This window comes from Ambystoma mexicanum, chromosome 4p, assembly GCF_040938575.1.
Source record: "Ambystoma mexicanum isolate Mex_15411 chromosome 4p, UKY_AmexF1_1, whole genome shotgun sequence".
Classification (NCBI taxonomy): domain Eukaryota; kingdom Metazoa; phylum Chordata; class Amphibia; order Caudata; family Ambystomatidae; genus Ambystoma; species Ambystoma mexicanum.
In genome coordinates, this window is record NC_090927.1 from 1,230,724,523 (window position 1) to 1,230,742,821 (window position 18,299).

At 48.0% G+C, this 18,299-nt stretch overlaps 1 protein-coding gene across 1 annotated transcript; it reads right to left on the minus strand.

Moving 5' to 3' along the window:
• Window positions 1–5,347: 5,347 nt before the first annotated feature.
• On the minus strand, window positions 5,348–18,092 carry VSX1 (visual system homeobox 1). Its single transcript, XM_069606884.1, has 5 exons — window positions 17,567–18,092; window positions 15,688–15,766; window positions 15,192–15,315; window positions 10,152–10,332; window positions 5,348–8,401 (listed from the first exon to the last, which is right to left on the minus strand). The coding sequence occupies exons 1-5, from the start codon at window positions 17,955–17,957 to the stop codon at window positions 8,133–8,135; spliced, it is 1,044 nt and encodes a 347-aa protein (XP_069462985.1). The 5' UTR covers window positions 17,958–18,092; the 3' UTR covers window positions 5,348–8,132.
• Between the last annotated feature and the right edge of the window lie 207 nt (window positions 18,093–18,299).

Sequence of the window (18,299 nt, forward strand, 5' to 3'; positions counted from 1 at the left end):
TACCTGTGTCCCTTTGTGCGTATCAGTGGCATATACCTTCTAGTTGTCTGCCCTGTAATTCCCAAGTGGTATACGTAATGGAGTTCTGTAACAGGGGGAGGGAATCATTTATGTTTCAGTAACATTATTTTGTTTGTTATGCAAAAGGAGGAGTGTGGTGTGTGACCCTCCCAAGTGTGTTGCCCCTTTAATGGGATGTGTCCCTCCCATGTGTATTGCCCTTTTAAGATGGGCCATGACTGTGTCATGGCCCAAGCTAATAAAAGGAGCCCCTGCAGGCACGTGCAGCAGAAAGGCTGCAGACTCCCAAAGAGGAATGACTGGGTCCGTCTCTCATTTAGGCCTGCAGGCCCACACCGTGTGAGCAACGGCCTGCAGGCCATGATGCTGTGGGCCTCCGTGCCAGCAAGGTGGCAAGGGTCTGCATAGTCAAGGGTATGGCCCACCCTGCACCCACCTAAGACTGGGTGTCCGCCGGCAACCCCCTGAGGTACTGGGCCTATAGGGTGCTAGTGTCCCAGAGCACCCCTGGGGGCTGGCTCGATGCCAGTAAACCGGCCTCCGTAACGCATACAGTGCTGACATCACTTTGCACAGAGTTTTCTCTCCTGTGTAGGTACTTCTTCATTGTCATGAAGCCTGTTAAATATACAAGAACCCTTTGTGGGGTACACACTCACTTATACAAACACCTCCACGCCCTCTCCCATAGTGTGAACACACCAGCAACTGCATGACAGGTAGATGAACGCCACTTGCCCTACTGCTGATGTTAAGTTATGGTAACACCTTTCTATGTTATTTAATGTAAACTCTTCATGCCTTACGTAATCCGTTTCCCCAGCTGTCTTTCGCCTTCGCATCTGCTGCTCCCTTTGTCTTTCTGCAGCCCGTGGCCCAAATGTGTGTATGTGTTTGCATGTGCTTGGTGGACTTACCTGGACTGGAACTCCCCTGCCTCGCATGTGTGGGATGACACTGTATCATTTACTGGCCTGGGCTATGTGCCCGGAGAAGACGAGGCACCTGGGGGGCCTTGGGGGCTCTTGGCCTGACCGGGTTTATAGTAATAGTTATGTAGTACATTCGTTATGACAGAGGGTGAGTGGTAATTGTTAAGTTGGAGGATGTATATAGTGATAAGTATAGTGTCTTGTATGTAAGGAAGGGAAGAAGGTATTATGTATACCCTGGCATGATTCAAGTAAGGGAAGTGGAGACCTGCCATCCTCAGGCCTCCCTCTACAGTGGGTAGTGCCGGGTGTAGGTCTGGAGTCTGTTCAGTTAGTCCCACCAAATAGGACGCCATCTGACACCCCTAAGGACATGTGAGCAGATGGGGCACATCCCTTTAGAAATAACTCATGTGAACCTACAAAGGAACGAGTGGTAGACATTTTTAATGAGAAAATTCATATGTGTTTTTTATAAATAAAAAGTGGTCCCCATTGGGATCCCTAAAAAATCCATCTTGGTCTCTGTGTCCCATTGGAGTAAGGTAAGGACTCGGGGTTAGCCCATCTCCTGATTAACAGCGATTTTATTTGTAGGTGCAGCGCTCATCCTTATCCAGCTAACCAGGGCAGTGGTGGTGGTTTCTTTCAATGGGGACTGTCCCTGGCCTGGGGTGAGGGAGATATACACCCTTACCCCAGGCGGGGCCTAAAACCGTCCTGGCTCCGTGGTTGCATTCCTTACAACGCATCCATCACAACAGCAAACCTGAAAGCGATCCTGATGTCCACACTACTGTTTTTCCGAACCCCTTCAAAACAGTGTTGTCTCCATGAGGCTGTTATACCAGCCATACCCATTACATTAGAGCCCACTCATGTCTATAATAGATGTCCTGAAACCCACGTGGCTGCCCAATTCCCATGTTCTTTTCCTTCATATCTTCAATACATCTCACTTTTGTACTTGCTAACTGGCTTAGGCTCTACCAGCACCACTTGCAGGCGCTTGCTAAGCCCCACTTAAGACCACACATCCAACGCCCCCCTGAGTCTGAAGGCCAGTTATCCTGGGCCCCGTCACTGCCTTCTTTCACCACACTCATCTTAGCCCTAGCAATTCTGTAAACCATGCCATTTCTCTTTTATACACTATCTCCTCAACCACTTATTTATTACTATGGCTCCATTTTAGGTAGTGGCATGCACTGGCCTGCAAGAACCATGAGTGCGTGGTAAGCCGACACGCAGATCAATGATGCCTTTAGCTGGACATAAAGTCTCATCTTGGTATATTAGGAAGGTGCATAGCATTCAGCGGCACGTTTGTTTCCAGAATATTCTCAGAGGGTTGGATGGTGAGTCTACCCGGATATTGAACTCTTACTGATCATTTAAGGAGGTACCTTTACCATGGGTTTTGGTTCATATTTTTGCCATACCTGCCAGTTCCCCCATTCCTTCCAGGTCTGTGCTGAGCTGGTTCCCGATTGCCTCCCTTCCCCCTATTGGTGCTGTATAGGGGATCTCTTCATTGCCTGCTGGTACGGGTAGGGGCCATGGTGGCCCGCCCGACTTCCCTTGACTTCCCTGCAGTGCATACCAATCTAAACGATTGTGATGGTGGTGGTGTTGGATCTACAGTGGTAGAAGTGTACCAATGAAAGTAGTGGAACTGTGCTGTCCGCAGGGGAGGGAGTAGGCGGACGCATAGTGCAACATGTGACTGACAAGTGTTGCGGGCGCGGCATTGCAATAGTGTGACTCATAAATAAAGCTCTTATTACAACTTTACACTTACACAGGGACATGAATGGACAAATCCTCTATATAGATTGGTGAATATGGTTGTAAAAGGTAAAGGAAAGGTTAACAGAAAAAATAAAACTAATGGAACAACGCTCCTGTCCGTTCCTGCTCACTTAGATCACTGTGGTTCTATCACACCACTACGCTTCTACCATTATTCTTGCGACTTGTCTGTTTTATTGTACATGCTTGGTGTAGTCATTCGTCAACTTTGTGACATTACATGTATGAGTGCTCTGATTTTGCTAGTGGTACTTGAGGGATATGATAGTGTGTGTTGTCGTTGTCCAGGCGGGAGATGATAATTCCCAGTTTTGCAGAGACTCTTTGACGGTAAGAGCGGTAAGCAAAAATTAGTTTTGGGATGCGTAGATTTAAATTGCAGGTTCTGGATACAGAGCTGATGTGCTTGTAGAGAGATAGGTGCATGGTGCGTCCAAGATTTTTGACTGAGGAGGATGCGAGAGGTGGGGCTCCAAGGGCAGCCGGCCATGGTAAGGTTGGTGAATCAGAGCAGTTTTGCCGCATAATAGGATCTCTGATTTTTCCGGGTTGAGGATTAGGTGGTTGTTGGCCATCCAATAGTCAATGTCCGAGAGGCAGGAGGTGAGGTCGGGAGGTTGGGAGGCTTGGAACTTGGGAATTGGCTGTAGTTGATTGAGTGTGTGGGCTCTAACACTCCTTCTGTTATGATCCTCCTTGATCTTTCCTCTGCTTTTGACACTGTCAGCCACTCCATCCTCATTAACCGTCTCCATGATACCCTAGGCATCACGGACAGGGCACTGCCGTGGCTAACCTCTTTCCTCTCTAACAGACCCTTCAACCTGCAAATGGGCTCTTTTCTCTCCTCCACCTGACCCTCTACCTGTGGCATCCCTCAGGGATCTATCCTATCCCAATGGCTCTTCAACATCTACCTGGAACCCCTGATCTCCTCCTGCTCCCCTCATTTCCAGTGTTATGCAGATGACACACAGCTCTCTTTCCAGCTGCCTTCCCCTATCTCCTCATCCTCCTCTTCTTCCCTTATACCTGACTGCCTGACTGCTATTCAGGCATGGTGCTCTGCCAATGATATCTCCCTCAATGCCAGCAAGGCAGAGATCCTTCTCATATGGACGCCTGCTCCCAGTTTCCTCCTCACTCTCTGGCCAGACTCCTAGGGTCCCCTCCCAAAACCCACTTGTGAGGCAAAAAACGTTGGTATCCTCTTTGACTCCTCTCTCTCTCCTTCTCTCCGCACATCATGGACCTTGCCAAGAAGTCCAGTTTTCAGCTTCATCTCCTCACGAACATTCTACCTTTCCTCACTTTCCCCCAGAAGCTCAATGTCTCCAGATCCCTGGTTCTCTCTAGGCTTGACTACTACAATAGACTCTTCTCAACCTTCCTCTTTCCTCCCTTCATCCCCTCCAACTAATCCAGAATAGGATTGCGAGACTTATCCTTGGCCTCAAGCCCAGGGACTGCATCTAGTCAGCCCTAAAATCTCTCCACTGGCTTCCGGTGACTGCAAGGATCAAATTCCAAACCCTTTGCATCATCCACAAGGCTGTCTGGGGCCTAGGGCCTCTCTACATCCAGCGTTCTCTGCCGAAATACCTCCCAGTCAGAATCCTCTGCAGGTCAAACATTTCTCCAAGCAAAGAGTGGGAGGTAGATCCCTTTCCTCGGCTGGCACCTCCCTCCCCCCTCAGACTTTTCTCCTCTTCCTTTTCTCACCCCCTCCCATGCTAAACTCTCCACCTGCCACTGTGACTGGAACCTAGTCCTTTTGGAGTCATACAGGGACCACCCCACCCTCCTCCCCCAGTCCCACCCAGCATCCTCTGCCAGCACTTGCCCTCAGGCTCCCTTTCACGCACTATGCCAACGTAGTACTCCCTGTCCACTGCACTCTTGCTCCCCTCCCCCCCTACTTTTCCCTTCCACTTGCTGCCTTGGCCTGAACAGCACTTGCCCGCCCCCCACCCTTGGGGGTACCCCACTCCTGCACTTCTCCCTCTACCCTCCACCCCCTGCACTTATCACCTTGGCATGCACTTGCACGGTGGGATTGTCACAAGGCCAATAAAACTGTTTCTTTGTTGTTGTATTCTCATGTTTTCCCATGCGCTCCCTCCCCCACTATCTTGACTTGTGGTGCCTAGAAACACCTGGGTACAGGTGCCATACAAATGTCCAATAAAAGATTTTTTAAAACATGGAGAAGCATTCCCCAGGTGTCTGCAAACGGTGGCTCCCGAGGTGCCTTGGACTACGACTCCCAGGGGCCCTCACCATTAACAATGCTGACTAGGACTGATGGTAGTTGTTGTCCACAACATCTGGAGAGCCAAAGGGTGCAGACCCCAGCAAAATGTTACTGGTTTTATCAATTATTATTTTAGCTTGTGTATGCCATTACAGAAGAGGACTTACTATAAGCAAACCAGTCCAATCCCACCCCACAAGGAGCGGTCTATGCATGCATTTTAATAAATACTGAATATAGTGTCATAGTTTTCATGTCAAAGTCATACATATATTGTGACAAAAAAGCAATGCCATAACTGCATAGGAAATGAAAAAAAACACCATCGTCACAGATATAAGTACATTTTATTCAAGGCGCCAGATAAATAAATGGCAAACAACGTAGGAGAACAGAAATGTCCGGCAAATGCAGGTCACTAAAGTGCTTTAGAAACATAAATATATATATATATATATACATATTTATTTAAATATATTAAAAAAGGGCGACAAGCCAACTTCGGACATTGGGAAATAATTACAAAATATTCAACAATGCGGCTTCCCCAAAAAGTATAAAAGGTTTTCTGCTCAGGTGCCATGGTTCAGTATCTACATGTTGTGATTTTTTTATACTGCATAGTGTGTGCTTTAACATTCATGAACATACAAAATGCAGGTCCTGTTGATGAGCCAAGAGGAATGGGAGTATGTGCATGGCCACTGCAATTTACGTGTAAGGCTGGACTCAGTGAAATGAACATACATGTAATCGCCAGTTCTTTGAGAGTTGAAAACTCAACAATGTGGGTCTCATTACGATGTTGGCGGTGTTAACAGTGTTAATACCGCCAAAATGAAAGACCATTATCGCCAATGGTAATGGTAATTCACTCTAACTATGAGTGCATGTTACTTACTCCCCATCCCAAATTCCCATAGGACTTATGGTAATACCGCCAGCGTCATTCCCACCATTGTAAGTCAATGTAATCCCTCCACTCAAAAACAGGCGGTTTTCTTGTCCATGGATTTCATAACTTTATACACAGAGTGGTAAAACAGGCAGCAATGGTATTATCACTACCGCCAAACTTGTTATGAGGCCCTTTGAGCGAGAATGGTCTATTCTCCTGGGACCAGATTCTATGAGTAGCTACACACTTGCAGACCTAAGCAACGCGTTTGAAAGCCCCCCCATTCGGACACAACAGCTACGCGGGGGACCCAACGTGTTCCACTTGATCTAGTAACTCTTTCCAGATGTTGGTCTGTATAAAAAGCAGCCATTAGTAAGAGTTTGTAACCCTCATCCTTTGTTTGCCGCCAGAGGGCCCCTTTTCACATTGGCTCTACCAATTTTGAAGCACTCATCGCCAAGTGATATGCAGCAAGGAGACTGTGTTGAAATGGACAAAGAACAGTCCGCAAACAGAAGCGTTCACAGGTAGAGTGAATAAGTCACATCTTCTGAAGATCTAACAGTGCTTAGACCAGGACCTTGAGAAGGGCTTTTCATAAGTTGTTGGGCCTTATTACGAGTTTGGGAGCAGCCATGGATTTATTAGCTCCATGGCAGCCACCAATCCGGGCTCCTTTACCGGGTTCCCTGATTGGGGAATTACCGGGCCATTCTGAGTTCGGAGGGCCCGGTAATTCCTCCCTCAGGGAAGCCGGGCCAGGACCTTCCCCATTCCCATTTGAGCCCCCATAGGGCGCAATGGGAGAGGGAGCTAACAACGGCCCGATTACGACCGGCCTGTTGTTAGCTCCCTCGTCCCCTCGTGGGACCCAGTAACGACACCTGGTTGCCAGGCGTCCTTACCAGGTCCCGCGAGGGGACCTCGTAATCATGCGGAATGGTGTTAATGGGTCCGCATCCATTAGCGGAACCCATTAACCCATTCCGCACGAGTCGTAATGAGGCCCGTTGTCTTATCCCAGGGGTCTGAATCTTGCAACTCTCCAGATGTTTTGGACTAGGGCTGCCATGATCCCTCCCCATTGGGTGATGCAAGTTGTAGTCCAAAACATCTGGACAGCCTGATTGTTCAGACACCTGCCTTATCCGGGTTACTTGAATGTTGCATTGTGTTGTATATAAGCGAAAGGTCACTGACCATCCTTCGGATCTGTGTACAATCCCATCATGCGAGACATTTTTTGCAGATGAGTGCCTTATTGAATAGGACCTGTAAGTGCAAATGGGAAAGAGAGGGGTGGTGAGACTTGCATGTAAATGCATATGTAGCTGCCCGCTGTTGCCTGGCTGTAGTGCTAATATCGACTGGGCGTTCCACCGCAGAGCAAATTTTAACACCAGCGGAGAGGGAGGATCTACCGCAAATGTTGTCACGCTGTTTCTCTATTCTGATTTTGGGGTAACCATTCCATAGTGATCAATATGCCGTTAAGTCTTGTATGTGTCAGCCTTACCAAAATCACTGATTTGTAAAATGTTTTGCACAAGCCAAGTGGAACAGCCGCGCTTTGGTGTAAGTGGCAGTGCGGACAAGAAAGAGGCCCACATATTTCCCATCGAAGAGGAATGGCTACAGAGGCAGGACATTGGCCAGAAATGCAGCCATTCACTGGTGCATGGAACTTCAATAAACCTGTGTTGTGCTACTGATCCATCCTTTGGGATACATGGTCCATACCTACCGGCTCCGAAGAAAGTAGTACGTTTCACGCAGAACTCTCCCAACCTATTTACATTGAGACATCTCAAACTGGGAGTCTATTTCCATGCCTCGGGAGGCGGAATTCATGTAAACGTCTGTTTGTAAACCCGTCACAAAATACAACATCACTTCTCTAATGTCAGTTCTTTGTGTTCTTCTAAACAATATTGCCCTTTGAGGCAGAGGCCTAAATCGGGCCTACTCATCTGAGCCCTTCCATGCAGTTCCAGTAGCAGGTTGACAGCGCAATCATTCTTTCTGCAACTTTTTAAACGATATCATAGTTGCTTAACCTGGAAGTATTGGCAAAAACACAACATGGAACCAGTTTCGTCTGCCAAGGCATGAGCTGTCGGACCCACTTCACTCCTTGTGCAGTTTCATTCACCTCTTGGTCCAACCAGTAAAGCCACTCCCAGCACATGGTTGTGGCTCCACTGTCCATTGCTTAGTGTTCGCTGCCGTTCAGCTCGAGTGGCCCTTCTCCACCGAGACACTGGCGCAAAGTGCTTCGGCTCTCGTGCTTTGCCGTGCTCGAGAGGTCCATGGCCGTGTCCTCGGCACTGTCCGCGGCGGTGTCCTTCTCGTGCACGCTACTTGGCGAGTCCACGTGGATGATTTTGAAGTCCTCCTCCGAGCGCTCACACTTGTACCTTGGCGTAGCAGTGTCCTCGCTGTCGGTCTTCCTTGTGACGTCCACAGACTTTTTGTGCATGCCTGCAAACCGCAAGAGAAGGGCAAGTTAAAAGGGGCCATGGTGAACAAAAGCACGGAAGGGGTCAGTGCGCTATGACAAGAAAAGCGGTATGGCGTTGAAATAAGGACATGTTTATTGAGAGTCCATGCAAAACTGTTTGTAAATGCACTTTATGCCCCCCAAATACAAGTAATAAGGCTTGCCAATATGCTACTGAGCAGTGATGGCCGAATGAACGGCCCCCCAAGACTGCTGAAAGAGTCACTGTGGAAAACAGGGGTATAATGTGGTCTTCATCCGTGATTCTGAACCCCAGACCTGATGCTAGCAGATCAAGGCCGTGACGGGAGATGTGGCCGTCTGCACTGCGCCATGTGGCATCACCCAACTAACTCTTCTGATCTACACAGCTGCCAAATTCAAGGTAACTGCAAGTATCGAGCTTTGAGACACTTGTGTAGGAGCGCGATATAAATAAAATATCATTCCAATTCAATTCAATAGATTATCATCATCACAACTCAAATCAGTCGGTTCCCTCTGCGTCAGCAAGCCCATGCTAGTCTTCAGCACCAAGAAGAGCGCCCCGCCGAGGCAGGCTTTGCACAATGCAATCCCTCAAATCTCAAACGTGGTGGCGGGGATCGGACACAATGTTTCCCCCTGATCCGATGGTGCTCTCCAATGCCCTACGGATGTATTTGCGCCGCACTTAAGTAAAGGACAGGCTTAGCCCATCTCTGCACTAGTGGTTAAAGTTAGGGTTGTCAATACAACTTATGTCAACGGAGGATAGCACACGGGCAACGCTCTGGTCTTGGAAACAAGACCACGCAGAGCAACAGAGGTTAGCAACTGGGATCCGTGCTTACCGAACTCAGGTACGGTATTATACATTTATATAAAAAAAAAAAATAGAGCTAGACCAGACTGATGTATACACACTGCTGAGCTTTAAAAGAGTGATCGAGCCTTGTGATAGGTGATAGGTTATTTATAACTCGCATAATACCCAGAGGTTTTGCCCGTGTTGTCTTGCTTCCAAGGCGAGCACATTGCCCCTGAGCTATTCTCCAGAGTTCAAGAGTGATACAGCCTTAAGGGAGTGATACAGATGTTGCCAATAGCTCTCTCTGTGTCAAGAAGCAAGAACATTAAGGTCCAGGATGTTCCCTAGAAAGTCTCACAGTGCGGTGTGGACATACAGCTAAAAGGTCCCGCAAGATAGTGCCATTAGAATGGTCCCAGTTACTTTATTACTGGAGTGTTGACACTATATAGGCCTTTTTACAGCACTGGTGCACGTTCTAAAACAGGAGGTTTTCGCAGCCGACATACAAAGTGTTTTTGCACCCACTCAGGTAGGACAGTGAAGGGAATACCGCAGAAGGTTAATACTGCAGAAAATCACCTCGAAAGTCTGGCTTCTCTTCACCTCAGACCCAGTGACGGTGGTAAAAATCTGAAAGGTCCTCGCAACTTTTTGAAAGTATGTTTTTCTGCATAGGAGGGAAGCACAATCTCTTCCCCCCAATACAGGCAACAAGTGTAAATAGGCTGAAACGGTGAAAACGTATGAGGTCCACCTTCTGACCACCTTTATCATGTAATGGATAAAGGGTGCGAGTTCGCCCTTTTGTGAACTGAACAAAATGTACAGTTGGTATGAGCCTACGAGAGCTACCATACACTTCCCACTTAACCAGAAACGAAACGTCTATCTGGTTGCCACATAAGCATAGTGCATGGTGTGTGTACGTCTGGACTTACCAAGCAGCCAGGGCGCGCAGGAGCCCACCAGCCCACTCTTGGCAGAGTTGATGATGGATTCTGGCAGAGGGATGGAGTGCCTCACCATCGCCCCGTACAGGCCGTACTCAGCCATGACGCTGCTCCTGCCCCAGCACTTCTCACGCTTCCTCCACTTGGCTCTTCTGTTCTGAAACCAGACCTGTGTGCACATAGAAGGCAGGGGTCATGACAATGGCATCAGTCATAGAGAGGCTTCACATGTACAAATTCAACTTTTTACGTAACAGATGTAAGAAGTGGCCCTGACATGCACACGTCATAACACGAGTACATGCCAATGTTCATCTTTTATAAACAACCCTCCTCTCCGCCCTGGTCCAATCAGAAGCGGCAGCATTTGTTTCGGCGATAAGGCCTACTGCGGTGGGCCGACCCTGTCAGTAACGGCCACCGCCCAACTTAAGGGATGGAGCGAAGCAAGGGATCCTTAGCGCAGTCGGTGGTGCCATTACCAGCAGGGTCGCCCCACCACCGAGGGTCACATTGCCATTACCACTCATGTAGTTTCCAACACTCCAAATGGTGAGAGGTGGGTTCTGGTCAAAACTACGTGTGGGGACACCTTATTGTTCTGTCCTTAGGAAAATGTAACAACTCGTGGTAAATATTGCATTTTAAAGTGATTATTCCAGTAACTATCAAAATGATCAGGGTTAAAAGGTTTAGGGGTCCTCCACTAAGGATTTGTAGGGTAAATTGGTGTAAAAGTGGGCTTTGTATACCAGAGGGGTCTGCAAACCCTTTTCCCTCCATAAGTTTTGGAACATTGCTCCCATGATCCCTCAGGATTGACTATGGTGGATCGAACTGATGGACGTTGTTGCATACCCCAGCTTTATCATTCGGTTGGCAAAATGTTCTCTCATTAAGCCCCCCACACAATCCGTTCCCTTCTCATTAAATCTGAATTAACTCAGGTGCTATTTGCACACTAGTCCACCCTGTCTTCACCCACACTGCGCTGCATACTCACTCAATGGGCCTCATTACGAGTCCATCAGTGCTACCGGCGGATTGCCACCAGACTCGTAAAATGTTACCGGCGCCCGAATTCCCGGTGCCAACGGGAGATTACAAGTCCAGTAACTCGGGAAGTCAGGCGCCGGAAAAATCTAAGTCTCCATTCCCATAGAGTCCCATAGGACTGTATGGGAGGGGGACTCAGATCGCTGGCACTGTTGTTAACGGTGCTGGCGCTTCCTTGAAGGGTCTGCCTACCGTGGCCGCTGCGCCCGGCAGAGTCAGACCCATCAGTTGCAGCAGCCACAGCAGTCAAACACGTAGTTTGCCGGTCCGGAAACAAGGGTACCGGTGAGCTTACCGGCACCCTTTTTTTTAGGGACCGCAGGGTCATAATGAGGCCTAATGTCTTATCATCCATTCTATGCCCCTTATACATTCTGGGCCCCATAACTCCCTTAATGCCCTCTTTGCCCACTCTGTACACATTGGCCCATTCTGTGTCTCCATGCCCCATGATGTGCCTTTCCAGCCCTGTCCGCCTCCACTAATCTGTCCCCACTCCATCCACAGTGTGACACTATTGTATTTTCTCTGACTCCATCACACAATCTGTGCCCTCTTCACACACACACATTGTGCCTATTCCCTCACTCTGTACTCATCAAGATTCTGCATGTTCATCGACCTGCAGAATCATGAACGTGCACTATTGGGACATACTCAGGATAATGCACAATTGTGCAATATCTCAAGAGCACCCCCAAACAGCAAAGGGCACAGAGGCAGGCAAGAGTAAGGTATAGGAAAGGGGGCCATTTGTTCCATTTGATGTATTCACGCACTGTGCCTCCTTCACCCACCCTGTACCACTTGATGCCCTCATCCGCCACTATCCGCTCTCGTCTCCCATGCTTTGCTTCTGCTCAATTCACCGCTCTCATGCCCAGCTCACACACACACCATCATTTACCTAGTGGTATCGCCCACTTTTTGTCAAATTCCTGGTGTATTTTTCTAAGCCCTTGGCAAGCATAAATGACTCTTGCCAAGCTCCCCACCACCTATATCAAGTGTTATTCCAGGAGACGCCTCACATCGTCATACTGGATAATGAACAATGCATCATCACAGATTGAAGCCCTCTTTACTGTTGCGCAAATGCATCACAGTCACTTTGGCTTCACTGAAACTAACCCGAGAGACCTCTAGATTTGAAAACAGAACTAGTTTTTGTCAATGCGTTGTACTTTCAGTCAATGACCATATTAATGCCCTGCCTCTTGAGCTTAGAAGGGTTAGCCCAGGGAAATTCAGATTGGATAAGCAGGAGTTAAAGGGAAATTCAGATTGGATAAGCAGGAGTTAAAAGTAGTTCCTGGATATTCAGCATTAACCAGTGACCAGGAGCTACCACTTGGGAACGAGGAGCTGAAACACTGCATTCCGCAAATCTAACTTCCACATAACATTGAAAAATATAATTGAGTCCATTATTTAGGACCCAGTATGCTTTAAAAGTTGTATAGATGTGTTCTAAAGTGTATCTACAGAGTGTCCCAAATGTGCAGAGGTAAATTCACATCGGTGGGTTGCTTCAGCACCTGATGGCCTGAGGAGCCAAAGGTAGCTCCTGGCAGCTGTTGCTGTCAAGCCAACCAGGCTCTTCTAGAATACAAGCAGGAGCTAAATAGCTCCTAGCTGGCCTCAATTTCGAACCCAGTTAGTCCTATAAGTGTGGCCCCTATTTCAGGCAGTGGAGAACTTAATGAATGTGCAATGCTGTGGGGGGGGTGGGGGGGGTTTTACTTGATGATTTATTTTCGTACGGAATGAGGAGTTGCTCTGTTGTAAATGACAAAAGATTGCAAACCGAGCAAGTAAAGGAGCAGACATACGATCGTGTTTACTTTAGAGTTTTCTATAGAGCACCATGCCACCTTGCGGTCACTTCGTAGCGCTATACCTTTCAGATATTGCATACTTTGAGCTTGGAAGCTGCTCTCTAGCACCAAGTGGCTGTGAAGCAGTTGAGGAAAAATGTACACTTCGGTTGCGAGGCACATCACATAGTCTGTACATGTGCCCCAAGCCAACAGAGTGGTGGTGAAATAGAACATACTTGGGGGTGCTAACAAGGAGAGAGCAGAAGGGCACTGCCAACCCAGGATGCCCACGAATTCCTAAATTCTGTTGGCAACCTTCAAAAGGGAACAGACGAAAGTCTCAAGGGACGACCTAGATTTCCAGGGCTCAATGTTGCGCCTTTCATGGTTACAAAAGTGCCAAGCCAGCTACATGCAAATAACCAGGGAACTCACTTTACGGAGTGTTCTATAGAAGAAACTCAGTCGCCAGATTTACAAAAGCGTTTTACAATGGTGCAATCCCACCGAACAAACCCTCTGCAAATCAGGCCCAGTGACTCTGTATGTATTCACCGCTTAATTCGATCTTAGTTATGCCTCCTTTCACATAAATCCACGTTCGTTTATTCTGAATTCTGGGCAACGCCAGATGTGTTTTATTAGATTTTTCACACAGACACTTTGGCCCACATTATGAGTTGGCCGATCTGGAAATAAAGTGCTGGTGACAAAGTATTCTGGCATCTTTCCAGACCAACCGACTCCAATTCTGCCAGGGGCTCTGATTTACTGGCAGGACTCACCTGCTGGTAGATCAGGCCTCAACCGGAATTTGCCTGAATCACCGGCACCGCTGCTAAGGGTGCCAGTGATTCAGACAATCCCATCCCATTAAGTCCCTTGGGACTCCATGGGAATGAGGATTTACCGGCTCTCCGGCACCCCTAATATCCTGATAATACCGGGATATCAGGCAGCGGAGACAGTATGGTAGTTTTGCGCTGATGCGCCGATACCAGGTAACTCATAATGAGCCCTTTTGTGTTGAAAACATCCCCACGAGAGCTGGACTGTGAAAAAAATAGAAAAAGCCCCCCCACAAATAGTCCATGTTCACGATTCATAATTTGTCACTTTTCATACCAAACTGTTGGGGTAGAACCTGGGGGGCATTTTGGAGAACCCTTGGGAAATGGTGCACTTTAAAATGATTTGGGACAGTAAGATTGGACAGAACTCCCAGCTACGCGATGCACAAATTCATGAAACTGGCCCACAAAACGTGCTCACTCGGTCCAGTCTGCAGCAAGCTCTTCCAGTATTGCCCAGTAGACCCTCCCTGCTGACATCTCTTGAGATGGTGGTCGTCATTTTACAGTTTTAGCTTGGAATTGACCTTATATTTGTTGACTCTCAGGGGACTGCAATCTTTTGACTCTGCAGTTGTTTTGGACTACAGATCCCAGACAGGAACTTTCCCCAATGCCGTGGCCATGCGCCTGCACCCAAAGCAGTGGCTCTGCCCTAAGTCAAAGTTTACAAACTGGAAGCTATAAGTGAAGAATGTGTATTAGAGTGTATTGTTTAATTCGTAGACCTAAATTGTTTTTAATAATATTGAAATGTACAATTCATAACTGTTTGTCTTTCATTTTTAAATGAGTTTATTTGAAGCCGTCTGTTTTTTAAAATAATTAGTGAGGTGTGAATAATAATAATTAATTTTAAAAAGCGTCTAAAAATCTAAAATGAGTACTTATTTTTCGAAAGTAAAGCGACCTCTGCAAAGGGCAAATTATTTTAATCTATATGCGTGCATTCAATATGTAGATGTGTGCAAGGTGCATAAACATGTATGGAGTTTCCTCGTGTGTGTGTATACGTTTACTTTTGTATGATTTGGCTTGTGTTGTAGTTAAGGCACAACGGTATACACATGAGTGTGTATGTATACAGTTAAAAATCGTGTCTTTTAAGTCTGGGCGTATAAGAGGGGGCGCATACTGTGTGTCGGCGTATTTTTTTTGTTGGTCTCTGTAGAAAAGTGCGTGCGCGTGCAATTATCCGTATGTGCATGTATGGATATAAGTGCGCGTATCTGTCCGCGTGCTTATAAATGAGTGTGCAAGGAACGCGTCTCCTTGCTGGGGCCGGGCCCCTGGCAACTCACCTGTATTCTGTCTTCCGGGAGCTCGGTCTTCATGGCCAGCATTTCCCTGGCGTACACATCCGGGTAATGGGCCTCGTTAAACGCCTTTTCCAGTTCCTCCAGCTGGTGAGCGGTGAACACAGTCCTGTGGAGACAAAGGCAAGCACCCCCGCAGCTCAGTATCGGATACATACACGAAAAAGCAGCAGTACCTCAAACATCCCGGCTCTGAGTGTTTAGGGTGCATGATAACTACGTGTTGGACGTCTGTTTTCCAATCGAAAACGAGCGTAATTTTATCTCACAGAAAAAGCGCGCGCGACTGCAAATGAGCGGGAACGCATCGGTGAGGGCCGCAGAGTAACGCACCCCTGAAGAGCGTCACATTATTTTACATTTTGACTGAAATCTAGATATGTGTGTGAATATTACATATACTGGGATGCCTGCATAATAAACATGTGAATGGGAGGTTAGTTCTGAGTCGCGACCCTCATTCAGCGTCCTCTCCTCTCACCTGTGCCGTCGCTTCTTTCTCTTTATTTGCGACGTAGGAGTTTTCGTGTCATTCTTATCACCGGATAGGCTGTCGTCATCTGTGTACACATAAAACGAACAGTTTAACACTGCAAATAAACACAAGAGGCATCACACTATGGTAACTGCCCGGGCATTAGCCAGGCCTTAAACGAAGAACTGCGTCACATAGACCCTAATTGAGGAGAAAGACGTCCAACGCGTAGTTATCATATAGCCAAACCAATTCCACATTTAGAAGCCCATACGTACGTCTCCCCTCTAAGGCATTGCCTTAACAACGCCCCATACCTACCAGCCTGTCGAGTCTCCTAGGAGGGTGGGTGAAGTGAAATGTTTCGGAGGGGATTATACAGAAGGTAATGGATTGGGTGATCCCGCAGAAGCCAACAGGCTGAACATTTTTGGAGGGAGGTCCCCCTGAAGTCTGTGGATGGCACTGTGCCTGATGGATGGGCAATGACGGGTGACATCACTCCCCCTCATTCAATCCACCTTCCCATTGAGGGTGAGTTGACAGGTATGCTTTCCTATGACATCACTCCACGCCTTTGAGTGAGCTTCGTGTATGTAGCTGGTGTGGCCAACTGAAGACGGGTTGAAACAAGAGGTGTCTGTCAATATGAAACCTAAGGAGTGCAAGGGGACCCAACATGCCCATGTTGCTCCTAGAAAGGTGCCCCGCCATTTTGCCCAAAATGATTAGGCACGTGACTTCTGGCCCACGAGCAGGCTATATAGGGAGAGGTGGTTGTGACACAATAGGGTGCATTGTAGAAGGTTGAAAATGAGCCGTACCATCATTGCATGACCCCTGCGTCACCTGCGGGCTCAGCCATTTCGGTATACACGTGAGGGCCGCCCACACCTCCCCTTTCAGCACCAGGCAGAGTTGGACAGCTACCACGAAGCTTGAGTGTGTCTGGAGTTCAGAACAAGATGGCTGTCAAATAAGAATGCCACAGTCCCTGGTGCCGAGCAAAGTGCAATACTGGGTTCCTTTGAGGGCGAATTACACCCCTCCCTAACCTCCAGTATTCTAACTCTTCCAGCGCAAAGGAAAACCTGCCATTTCGTGGTCCTCGGGACGATTCGAGAACAGGGGAAACTGTTTCCCGAGTTGACATTTTGGAGCCCGTTGAAGTAATGTTAGTACATTTTTTTTAGAACATTGTGATAAGTTTCAAATAGGATCCAAACTGAATGCAGATTTTGCTCATTTAAATGGTAACAATGCACATGTTCGCGGACATATTGAATCTATAACATGCTCCAAAATAGCAAGCCATGACCGGGCCGTTTCTCTGGGGCTTTCTTAAATGCGGCGGGCTTCGAGGCGATCCCACCTAAGTAGGTACAGGGAATGAAATGCATAGGGGTTATGGTTTGCTCAGGGTCACACAGTGGGGCTAAATCGGGAAGACGGAACTAGAAGCACAGCCAGAGTTCATCCTAAAATTCTGTTCCGGTGCAGGTCTACTTCAGTCATTTCCATTGAAGGCAGCACAAGTTTCGCCGCTTCATGGTAGTTGTTTTCAAAATAACTGTCAGTGTCACTGTGGACAGCACTGTTTGTGGAGTTCAGAAAGCATTTGGAGTGAGTGAGCCAACGACACACGTTTATAGACACAGATACTAACTGTTTTAACAATTGAGTTCAAATGTATTAAACGTGATACTTTAAACTTTAACAATGTATACGTCATTAGCACCAATGGTCGTACACGTGAAAAGTAGACACACACACACACAAAATAATATAAATAGTACAATTCTGTCCGACTTCTTTAGAAGTTATGAACATGAATATTGTACTTTTCTCAGTTTAAAGACGCGTTACTATATAAATACATAGTTACCGGATATGTTCTCCTTGTGCTTCTCCGACGGGTGCATGCAGGGGTGCTCCGCCCGGGGCTGCAGGAAGGGGATGTGTGTGGGCAGGAGGCAGTGGCTGTTGCTGTGCTGCTGGGCAGCGAAGCCGCAGAGGAAGCCCAGTCCGAGGGGCAGGGAGCCGCTGCTGTGCAGGGAAACCCCTCCGAGGCCCGAGCCAGGCCCATCACATCCCTGGCCCGTCAGGGACGCAGCCGGGCTCGGGTAGTCCGCCTCCAGGCCCAGCAGGTCGGTGATGGCGAATCCCTTGGACCTGTAGCCGGGCCCGGGGAAGCGGGCGGGCTTTTCGTTGCCGGCATTTGGCGCCAGAACCTTCCCTTTGAAGCTCCCATCGCAGACCTCGTCTCTTCCTGTCATGGTAGTGGCTGCCCTCAAGTGTCCCTGTTTCTTGCTTTTAGCGCATCTGCTCCTGAGCGTGGAATGGACCAAGCCTCCGAGGGGGCCTTTTATCTTCACCCTATCCCTCGGGTAGCCCCCCAGGGTCCAACAAGTGGACGCCCTCAGCAGTGACAGCTTCCACACCACCCCTCCCATTTACACACACCCTTCATGGTGCTTGCGTGTGTTAGGGGGGCGGTCTGTGTTAGTGTGTGGGGGCTGTCACTGAGGTGGGCGTCTCCTTGCCCCCAATTCCAAAGGATTCATAATTGCCTCCATTTTCCCGCTGCAATCCAATAACTTCCCTTGATTCTTCAACGT

Bases quoted from the DNA above. Each gene is read 5' to 3' on its own strand.
- VSX1 (XM_069606884.1), bottom strand. From the start codon at position 17,957: ATGACAGGAAGAGACGAGGTCTGCGATGGGAGCTTCAAAGGGAAGGTT. The intron at 15,316-15,687 runs GTGAGAGGAGAG...TTGTCTCCACAG, and splicing joins AGAAAGAAGCGACGGCACAG to GACTGTGTTCACCGCTCACC. The intron at 8,402-10,151 runs GTAAGTCCAGAC...TGCGGTTTGCAG, and splicing joins CTGCGCGCCCTGGCTGCTTG to GCATGCACAAAAAGTCTGTG.